This window comes from Mobula birostris, chromosome 21 (assembly GCF_030028105.1).
Source record: "Mobula birostris isolate sMobBir1 chromosome 21, sMobBir1.hap1, whole genome shotgun sequence".
NCBI classification, from domain to species: Eukaryota; Metazoa; Chordata; class Chondrichthyes; order Myliobatiformes; family Myliobatidae; genus Mobula; species Mobula birostris.
The window spans coordinates 43,652,534-43,664,187 of record NC_092390.1 but is presented as its reverse complement, the minus strand read 5'-3'; the positions used below and the strand labels follow the sequence as shown (position 1 = coordinate 43,664,187).

Genomic DNA, 11,654 nt, shown 5'->3' with positions numbered 1-11,654 from the left:
ACATTGTATCATTTCTTAATGAATGCATGCATTTCTAAATGACAATAAACGAGGACTAAGTGTCCTCATAATCTAAATATTTTAACCTCTGGCATTCTTACTAAAAAGAATGAGATGCCACAGGTAGAAAAAATCATGCTCAATTATGAATAATGCAAACAACTGGCTAAGAATGTCCAACGTACTGTAACTTCTCATTTTTCATATTATGTTGTTAAACATACTGAAGCAGATGTCACTAACATGAAAATTATCAGCCGATCATTGCAGCCAAGCATGGTAATCCTGTGACTTGATTTTCCACCCTACCTATGCCCTCACTCTGACTCACCTGCCAGCTTGTATTCCTTCTCTTCCGCTTCCCCCTGCCTTTTTATTCTGGCTTCTGCTTGATGAAGGGCCTCAGCCCGAAACGTCGAATGTTCAATCCTCTTCAAAGATGGTGTGTGGCCTGGTGAGTTCTTCCAGCATTTTGTGGTTGCTTAAGATTTCCAACATCTGCAGAATCACTTATGTCTCACTTGATTTCCGTCACTGTAGAATAACTTTTGCTTATAAATTCCAACATTTCTACCATATAAACTCAGTGTTAGAACATGACATTGGGGCAGAATTAGGCCATTAGGCTCATCAAGTCTACTCTGCCATTCCATCATGGCTGACATATTATCCGTCTCAATCACTTTCTCCTGCCTTCTGTCTTTAACTTTTGACATCTTGGCTAATCAAGAAACTATCAACCCCTACATTAAGTATACTCGATGACTTGGCCCCCAGAGTCATCTGTGGCAATGAATTCCACGGATTCACCAGGCTAAAGAAATTCCTCCTCATCTCTGTTGTAATATAGATGTCCCCGTATTCCGAGGCTGTGCCCCGTGATCGTAGAGTCTACCACTATAGGGAACATCCTCCCCACATCCACTCTATCCAGACCTTTTCTCCCTCATTCTTCTAAATCCCAGCGAGTACAGGCCCAGAGCCATCAAATGCTCCTCACAGTTTAACTCTTTCACTCCCAGAATCATTCTTGTAATCCTCCTTCGGATCCTCTCTTAAGCCAGCACATCTTTAATATCCTTTAATAAGGGGCCCAAAACTACTCTCAGTACTCCACGTGCAGTCTGACCAACGCCTTACAAAGTCAAAGCATCACATCCTTGTTCTCATATTCTAGTCCTCTTGAAATGAATGCTAACATCAAATTTGCCTTCCTTACCATCAACTTAACCTGCAAGTTGACCTTTAGAGCAGCAGTCCCCAACCACCGGGCCGCAAGGAAACAATATAATTTGGTGATATGAGTCAGCTGCACCTTTCCTCATTCCCTGTCAAGCACTGTTGAGCTTGAACACACACGAGGCCATTACACGTGTCATCCATGTCAGCGCGGGAAGATGATGAACTCCTCGAGCTTGCAAATGACGGTGGGCTGAAAAGTATGTTTGACATAACATCTCTGCCGGCATTCTGGATCAAAGTCAAGGCTAAATATCCTGAGATAGCCACGAAAGCACAGAAAACATTGCTTTCATTTCCAACATATCTCTGCAATGAATGCAACAAAAACAAAGTCGTGGAATAGACTGGACATAAGGAACCCCCTTCAAGTATCGCTGTCTCCCATCACCCCTCGATAGTACCGTCTCGTTGCAGGGAACAAGCACAGGGCTCCCACTGATTCAGCGATATTGGTGTGTTGCACTGATTTTATATGTTCATACGAGGAAAATATGCGCTGTGTGTTTAATATCCAAACGTTACTTAAAATGTTATGATGCTATTTACTTATAAGTGACTTATAATTGACTTATCACTATATTCATGTGAGGAAAACATGCGCTGTGTGTTTAATATTAAATTTGTTAAGTAAACCCTTTTAGAAACGAAATTGAGTGTAATAGCCACTTACCACCTATATTGTGGTCGTGATTACCACCCCCCACTCCCGAACAGAATCACCCAAAAACAATTTGTAGAAAAAAATCAGCACGTACACACATGTGCACACGGGTGCCCGCGCAAGGCTTCATGGTCATGGTAGTCTTTCTCGGGGTAAACCTACGTATTTGACTGCTACTCTTGTCCGTTGGCAACCCTACCCCCGGTCGGCCGGTCTGCAAGAATATTGTCAATAATCAACCGGTCTGCGGTGCTAAAAAAAGTTGGGGACCCCTGCTTTAGAGAATCCTGCACAAGTGCCGTGTTAATTGTTACAAAAATGTAATTTCATTCAATCACATAATGCTTTTATTATACTGTAAACATTTAAAATTTCAGCATGTTTCCATATTAATCACAAGCATGAATCACAACAGCATTCTGTAAAATGCAAGTAATATATTTGCATAACAAATCTGAAGAAATAGAAAACTTCATTAATCTGATCCAATTATCCCCATTTCCAGTTATTGTTCCCACTACTTAAAACATAAACATTTAAAGCAGGCAAGACACTTGGATAGGTCTAAAAAGCAGTTATCATTAATGAGGATTTCAAATTTGGTGGTTAAAGAATTAAAACCCATTTATTTCAGGCAGAAGCATCTGTGCTCACTAAGATGCATGCGAGGTAATCATAGACTTTCACCGAGGAACACCTTACTTTCCTGAGATTCCTATTGGTTCTATACTGTAAGAATTAAAGTTCTACATGGCCAAAAATTACTTCTAGATTTTTTCAAACTTTGTTGCCTTTGTCACTTCATCTTGGTGTCTCAGGTAGTGAGGATGTGCTACTCAAAGACCAAGGAAACCCGACCTACTCATGATAAACACCAGTGAAACTAGTGAACCCTCTCTCTAGTAGTCTTTAACTGTATAATATCAATTCTGCTCAGCAGTCAAATCAAACTATCTGGATGTGTTCTTTTATATATTATTAATTCTACTACATTATACATGCCATCACATTAAACGAGTCACTGTACTTGCATGAATGCATCAGTTACAAGCACTGGGGCAACACACTAAGATTTTTGCATGACAAGGCTATTTGTGAAACATGATCTGGTTTTATAGCTTGCTAATGATTCCTTTATTATTTTATACCATCTGTATCTACATTCTTGTACTTAATGAATTCTGAAGGTTGAATTGTAAAAACCAAACTGTGATTTTTAAACTACCCACCAGACAGGCAAGTTCCCTTTATTGATAACCCTGGATGTTTCAGTGTAGTTTAATTTCTTGCACACATATTAAACAAGTCTCTAAACACAATATAAAGTAAAATGCATTAAACAGACTTTAAAAATTCATTTCTAATCCAGTAGAATAATTGATGAGATGATTTAGATATTACATTTGATACATTTCATCATCAGAAAACCCAAGTGCAATCAATGACAAATGATTTATTGGAATCCACCTTAAAAAGAGATGTATATGTAACACAAACAACAGGAATTCTGCAGATGCTGGAAATTCAAGCAACACACATAAAAGTTGCTGGTGAACGCAGCAGGCCAGGCAGCATCTGTAGGAAGAGGTACAGTCGACGTTTCAGGCCGAGACCCTTCGTCAGGACTAACTGAAGGAAGAGTGAGTAAGGGATTTGAAAGTGGGAGGGGGAGGGGGAGATCCAAAATGATAGGAGAAGACAGGAGGGGGAGGGATGGAGCCAAGAGCTGGACAGATGATTGGCAAAAGGGATATGAGAGGATAGGCTTGGAAACGAATCCTAAAGCCAACTGGAGTAAGTTGGCGAGGGAGGCACGTTCCAAGAAAGGATATATGGCTGTGATAGCAAGTCTGAGTCAAAGTGTGGTCGAAAAGTTGAAGAGCCGAAGAAATCCCATCCGTAATTTCTTCGGCTCTTCAACTTTTCGACCACACTTTGACTCAGACACGCTATCAGAGCCATATATCCTTTCTTGGAACGTGCCTCCGTCGCCAACTTACTCCAGTTGGCTTTAGGATTCGTTTCCAAGCCTATCCTCTCATATCCCTTTTGCCAATCACCTGTCCAGCTCTTGGCTCCATCCCTCCCCCTCCTGTCTTCTCCTATCATTTTGGATCTCCCCCTCCCCCTCCAACTTTCAAATCCCTTACTCACTCTTCCTTCAGTTAGTCCTGACGAAGGGTCTCGGCCTGAAACGTCGACTGTACCTCTTCCTACAGATGCTGCCTGGCCTGCTGCGTTCACCAGCAACTTTGATGTGTGTTGCTTGTATATGTAACACCTGGTTTTAAAAATTCGAGTCAACTTCCTGAGATCTATTGTATAGATCTGACTCTGTTCAAATTCTTACAAGATATCAGTTTAAAAAACAGCATTCAACCACAATATTCCCACTTGATCAAATCTTGGTTGCTTGCATTTCAATATTTTCATTGTTTTAACTGAATACTACAAATTCACAATCTTGTTACCACTAATAGTAAGTGGAATTCTCACACAAATGGCTCCTTTTTATTCGTCAGTGGATCATGGAAAAGAAGCTCTCTACCTACCTTTAAGTGAACAAATCTGAAAATTGGAAAATCAGTTTTTCAAGAATTTCTTTAGCTTATATATTTTCACTACTAGACAACTTGTTTCACATCTTTGTTTATGAATTAAAATTTAGCTTTCACAGAAATCAATGAGTCTATGGCATTTGTGAATGGCTTTAAACAGGTAAAAGTTTAACTAGTCAGGGAGAAGAATCGGGCTAATCAACTATGAGCACAGTACTTAGTATTGTAATAACTTAAGAAACGTGGTAGCTACATCATAGTTAATGGCCGCTTTTCAGAGAATTCTTCATAGGATCTGCTACTTCATCACACGCAAAACACTTTCAGTGGAACATCCTTAAACAGCACTGGATGGGGTACTTATGCGTCTGCCAATATAGATTCTAGAAAGAAAAATATGTTGATCAGAGATTATCCATCAAATCCTCACATGATAGCAATTTAGACCCACATCCATCACAGATAAATGATCCAATGTAATTTGAGAAAAATTCTGGCCTACAACTCCTAGTGTTCGGACATTAAAAACTGACAAGACACTGCAGCTACTGGGATTTGGTGCAAAAATAAAATTGTTAGGGGAACTCAGGCCAGGCGGCTCTGGTGGAGGTAAAGGAACAGTCGACGTTTTGGGTCAAAACCCTACATTGGGACAGAGAATGTAAGGAAGAGATGGCCAATATTGAGCAGAGAGTAGGGAGGGGTGCAGCAAGAGCTGGCATGTGATGGTGGATCAAGGTAGTGAGTGGAACCAAATAACAGAAGGCTGCCTGGCAAATGGAGAACAGTGGAAGGAAGGCAGGATATAGGAGACGAGTGTATCGAGAGTGTGGGTGACAGGCAAGCAGAACGAGATTAGGGGAGGGGACAGAAACTGGGAAATTAAACATAGGGGAAAGAGGAGGAGGAGAATTTATTGAAAAGGGTTTATGAGAAGCTCAGGGTGAATCAGAAAAAGGAGTAAAGTGGAAGGGATGTGGGTTATCTTAAAATGGAACATTAAATGCTCATATTTCTCAGTTACTGAAATATGACACCTTCCTTCATAGGAAAGGGAATGGGAAGAAACTGGGGTTTTTATGTCAATTTTTAGCAGTCTTTCAGAAAAACCCTCTAGAAATGCTCATTATGCCAGTCTAACAGTACTTGTGGCTTTTTTAAAAAAGTAGATAGAATCAAATACACTGGATTCCAGATAATTGGGTCACACAGGGGCCAGTACACTTTGGCCCAATTAAGCAGTCATCGCAATTAACCAAAGTTTCACGGAAATAGTTAAAAAAGTTTATAAAAAACTATTTACTGAATAACAAATTATGTAATCAAATGAAATACAAAAATTAGTACGTCACTAATACTTCTACAGCACTATACAACTGTGTGTTAGTTCCTTGAAGACTGTGTTAGGGATCTGGAGCAGCAGCTGGATGACCTTCAGCTTGTACAGGAGAGTGAAGAGATCATCGACTGGAATTAAAGGGACGTAGTCATCCCGAGGTTGCAGGAAGCAGGTAGCTGAGTGACTGTCAGGAAAAGGAATGGGAAGGTGACTCGGCAGTTAGCACAGACCACCCCTGTGGACGTTCCTCTCAGTAATAAATATTCCATCTTGGATACTGTTGTGAGGGATGTCCTACCAGGGGAATGCCACGGAGACAGGCTACCAGAATTAAGCATGGATCTGTGCTGCAGAAGGGAAAGAGGGAGAAGAGGGGAACAGTAGTGATAGGGGACTCAATAGTCAGAGGAACAGACAGGAGATTCTGTGGACGTGAACGGGACACCCGGATGGTATGTTGCCAGAGTGAATGCTTGCGACCGCAGAGAGTAAAGAAATTCTGAATTGTCTTACTGCTTATTTCTTGCTAACTATCAGTGACAAAAATCATTGATTTTTGAACACAAATAAATACAACTGATGCTATTTAAAAACTGTTTGCTCTAAGCAAGGTGTAGAGTCAATTGATGCTAGTTAGAAACTGCATGGCAAGAGTTTCCTCATCCAATTAAGTGGCATAATGTCCCAAACAAATGAATGCAATCAGGGCTACTTTCTTGATTAGTTTTCGTTCTTTGAGTTGTCCCAAGTAAGCGGCTGCCCAAATAAACAATGGCCCAATTAACCAGAATCCACTGTAAATAAAATAAAACAAATCCTTTGTCTCCACATTTGTTCCTAGAATGAGACTTTCCTTTCCAGCACATCAGATGTCTTCCTTTTTCAAAATATGGGGTTTCCTTTCCTCCACCAGTGATGCCCTCGCCCCATCTTCCCACCACCTGAACAGAGTTTCCCTCTTGTCCTCACCTACCACCCAATGAACCTCCTCCTCCAGCACATCATTCTCTGTAACTTCCATCTCTAACTGGACCCCACTAAGCACATCCTCTCACTCTATGCTTCCTGCGGGAATTGTTCTCTATGATTCCCTTGTACATTCATCCCTACCCAGTAATCTCACTCCTGGCACTTATCTCTGCAAGTGGAAGAAGTGCTACACCTGCCCATTCACCTCATCCGTCACCTCCAATCACTGCCAGAAACAGTTCTTCCAGGACTCACTTGAAATCTGTTGGGGGTTGTCTACTGTATCCGATGATCCCGAAGTGGCCTCTTTTACATCGGTAAGAACCGACGTAGATTTGGGGACCGCTTTATTAAGCAACTTTGTTCCACCTGCAACAAACAGGATTTCCTGGTGGCTAACCATTTTAACTCCAATTCCATTCCGACATGTCGGTCCATGGTCTCCTCTATTGCAACGATGAGGCTACTGTCAGATTGGAGGAGTAATTTTCCATCTGGGCAACCTCCAACCTGATGGCATGAACGTCAATTTCGCTAACTACCAATAATTTCCCCCTCCCCCTTCATCCATTCCCCACTCTGTCTCCCCTCTTACCTCTTCTCTCCTTCTCACCTGCCCAACATCTCCCCCGGGTGTCCCTCTTCCTTTTCTATCAGATTCCTTCTTCAGCCCTTTACCTTTTTCACCTATCAGCTCCCAGCTTCTCACTTCATCCTCTCTCCCCTACCCACCTGGTTTCACCTATCATCTTCCAGCTTGTACTCCTTCCCCTCTCTCCATCTTCTTATTCTGGCTTCTTCCCCTTTCCTTTCCAGTCCTGATGAAGGGTCTCAGCCTAAAACATTGACTGTTTATTCATATTTATCAGTGCTGCCTGACCTGCCGAGTTCCTCCACAATTTTGTATGTGTTGCTCTGGACTTCCAGCATCTGCAGAATCTCTTGTGTTTATAAATAAGGTTGATATTTTAATATTATGAGGTCCTCATATAAGTTTACTATAAAAATAATTTAATAAATGGAAGCTGAAGAAAATGTTTTAGAAGGTTAAGAATAGTTTGTTTCATAATTTAACAATTCATTCATTTTCAACACTACCTTTGAGAGGGAGAAACATGGGTAGATTTTCTATATTCTTAAATCACAAGCATGTTGAAATCCTAAGAAATGGTTACCATAAACTTGTCGAAGTTTTGATAGGGAACATAGTTGGAAATGAAATTTAAGTGCAGAAACACAGAGCACAATCAGCAAGGTGTGATGTTGGACAGAAATTCTGTCTTTCAAGGATATGGGTGTATGTACAGTCGGCCCTCCTCATCCACAAGTTCCACATGCGCAAATTCAACCAACTGCGAATCGAGAAAACCCAGAAGTGCTCTTCCGGCACTTGTTGTTCGAACATGTACAGACTTTTTTTTCTTGTCATTATTCCCTAAACAATGCAGTATAACAACTATTTTACATAGCATTTACATTGTATTAGGTATTATAAGTAGTCTAGAGATGATTTAAAGTATACCGGAGGATGTGCATAGGTTATCGTGGATCAGGATCGAAAAAAAAAACGGGAGTTCTCTTATTAAGTAAGTCAGAACAGGTACATTCGGTATTATTTAGCGTCAGTTAGTCAAACATTTGTCTTAGTATATAGTATATATTTTACCTTTCTATGCATATAAAACACTTAAGAAACGTATGTTTCAGTGCCAGGCTCGGGAATGGAAATTCCCGAGTTCAAACCAGTCACAGACTGCTCCTGAGCGCGCTCTCCATCCCTGCCGGGTTGATGTGAAGGATCAAAAACCCAAAACTCAATAACTAAACCACTACGTTGTTTAATAATAATTGTAGCTTTCATTGGGGCAGGGCTTTTCCCACTTTATCCTTTAGAATTGTTCCGATCGTTGGCCCGACTGTAGCCTAACGCTTTTCCAATGACCGATGACGTTTCACCTCTTTCCGATTGCTTTATTATTTCCACTTTATTTTAAATCGCGATCCTGATTATTTTCGTGAACAGAAACACTGTGGATTCAGAGCTCTACCGCTGGGTCCTAATGTCCACCGCGCTGAGACAGGTTAAATAAGGTCCGGGGTTCCACTGGGTCCCAAGGTCCACTGCATTGAGACAGGTTGAATAAGGGACTTGAGCATCCGCATTTTTTGGTATCCGCGAGGGGTCCTGGAACGAATCCCTCGCAGATAAGGAGGGCCGACTGTACAACAGGCTCGAAGTTCAAAAGAGAGCAAGAAACCAATTACAGGAAGGACTTTCTTAGTATCTACAAAATATTGGTTTTTCCATTATGATTGAGAAACTGTCTGTAACCATATTAAGAAAATTTTGAACCTTAAGTTCAGTATGAAAATGTTCAATTCAAGTTAATCCACAAAATATCTTCACTACTGAGAAATGTAGATTGGAATAATTCCTTTAAACATTTGTATCTGTGCAGTTAATGGATCTCAATGTAAGTTTAGAATAGAACAGTCAACTGGATAACAACTTACCCCAAACCAACAGCAAGTACATGGGAGATGAGCAGTGATGGCAGGAAAACTTTCAGGAATTCAGCCGAGAAAATACCTCCCTTTTTCATGACACCAGTATTCCTCATGCTCAGAGTACCAGAACGCTTTGGATGTTTGAACTGGAATTCCCTAGTTCAGAAGGAGAAACTTTAGGTCGAGCTATAGTGTTAAAGAAATTCCAAAGACAGCAAAATCATACAATGCCAGAACACACAAACAAGTCATTTGATTCATCTGGTGTGCAAATGAAATCCTCCCCTCCCCCCATAAAGCCATCAAGTTTAATTGAAGATTACTGCTTGCCCCCTCTCCCAAATAATGCAAGAAAAAGGAACATTAGTAAACCATTTGGCATTTTAACCTGAGTACAGCAAAATCATAGCTGGCTCAGTATCACTTTCCTGCCACAGCATTTAATTCCTTTGCTGTGTGAGTTCTTTCAAACTCCGTCTTGTATATTCACAAAGATTGAGTTTTGAGTTTCAAACAATCAACATTTACAAGCTCAGCTCTCCAGTTCCACACTCGTCATCAACAGGAATCAGTGCCCTCAGTATGTTTCAATGAGATCATCACTGATTCCCCTCATGCTTCTGGTAGCGGACTATTATTTGATCTCACTTCATAAACCAAGTTGTTGGTCCAAGAATTTAATTTACTAAACCCATGCTGCATTTGCCCCAAGTATACCCTTACTGAGGCATTGAGGCTGAAACTGCAATCCCTGTATAATTGCAGCAAGACTTGGAACTTTCTATTCCCCTTCATCTATAATAAAAACCAACATACTGCCTCTATTGTTTGTTGTACCTGCTTGAGAACTTTCTATATTTCATAAAGCACTGCACAAATATTTAATGTGTTCACCATTCAAACATATTCATTTTGCTGCTCTGCAAATGCTCCTATACTGTATTTCACCTGCTATCTTCCAGCATGTTTGCTTAAGCTGTGTATATCCCTTCATGGTCTTTTTGGGACGCTTCTATAGACCCTATTCTCACTCCCTAACCAGAATTTCATCCTGCAGAGACGGATTAATTGGTCACTGCGGAGGTCACTCATGATTGTGGTCATGGGTCGGTTGCTTGAAAGCGCCAAAGGCAGCAGAAGCTGTTGAATGGGTCTTACATGAAGGACCCCCTTTATTCTGTATGTTGTCCTAAGGTAAAACATCCAGCAGGTCCATCGTGTCATTGAGTGGAAATGTGGAGCAGATGAAGTGGGAGTTGGGGGGGTGGGGAATGTGGTTGGAAGTGGTCGGGCAGGGACTCAGCATGAAAATTGGCTGACTGTTTCAGTAGGTAGAATTAAGTGACAGTACTGAACTTTGAGAGCTGGGTGGGGTGTGGCAGTGATCAGGAGGGGGCCGGTTTTCTCCTTTGTTTTACTTTCTCCCTCTAGCAAATACGCTAGCAACCTACTCTGAAAAATAAAACTCGCCCTATCTGTGAGCTTCCTGCTTCTGAAAACATTGCAGCTCTTCTTTTACTTTAATACTCTCCCTTTGTTTCTTAGCTAGACCTGGGTGGATATTCACCCCACCACCCCATCCCACTTTTAAAGGAATGTAAAATTAATTTAAAACTGTAATTTTTCAAGTTATTAAACTAATTCTAAGGGAATTTACACCTTACAGTTCACAGGCCATGGCAGAGACATGTGATTCAACATCATCCACATTAACATTTTTCTCCAAACCTTCCTTCATTTCTTTTTACTATTAATAAACTTGACAACCAACCAAATACTGAATTTCAATGAAGTTCCTTTATAATCTTGAACATCTCTTTCAGATAGGGTAGTTAATTCTCCAGGATTCTCCTAATTTAAACCTGTCTATGGATTAAATTGGTGAGTGATTAGGTGAGGAACATGACTAATGGTGGATAATAAATCCAAGCTTGTACTTACTTTGGAGGGATATTCTCGGGTCTGCTTGACCAATCCCATATCCAGTCAGCATTTTTCTTCATTATATTTTCTACCTCTCTCTTTCTTTCTAGATAATCTTCTTCAGACTAAAGGAAAAAATCATGAAAATATTTATTAAATGTACTTACGATAGTTATTTTACATATGTTTATAATTCATATCATAGCCTTTTGTACAAATAACACTGTAGTGTTAACGTGAAGGACTGATGACAATAATTTTGTGCCCTGCTCTTTTTTTTAAAAAAAGAGCTTGGATGCAAAACTCTCCAAACACATGTAACTACCTTCCAGCTGACTCAAGGAGCTTAAAGCTGTCACACTTCTCTGGATTTGTCAACTTCAGACGCTTTCCAGTGAGCGTTACCTAGTTTTAATTTGGTTAGGTTAAAGACAGCTCCAGTTTAACTAACTAA

General features: G+C 40.6%; 1 protein-coding gene across 1 annotated transcript in view; it reads right to left on the bottom strand.

Annotated features, from left to right (window-relative positions):
- Nucleotides 1–4,121: 4,121 nt before the first annotated feature.
- The window catches only part of bnip3 (BCL2 interacting protein 3), a 32,401-nt gene continuing 24,868 nt past the window's right edge, over nucleotides 4,122–11,654 (bottom strand). The window contains exons 4-6 of the mRNA XM_072239385.1: nucleotides 11,219–11,325; nucleotides 9,284–9,433; nucleotides 4,122–4,844 (exon numbers count right to left, since the gene is read on the bottom strand). Coding sequence (XP_072095486.1) covers nucleotides 4,799–4,844; nucleotides 9,284–9,433; nucleotides 11,219–11,325 — 303 coding nt within the window. The 3' untranslated portion in view covers nucleotides 4,122–4,798. The remainder of the gene's footprint in view (nucleotides 4,845–9,283; nucleotides 9,434–11,218; nucleotides 11,326–11,654) is intronic.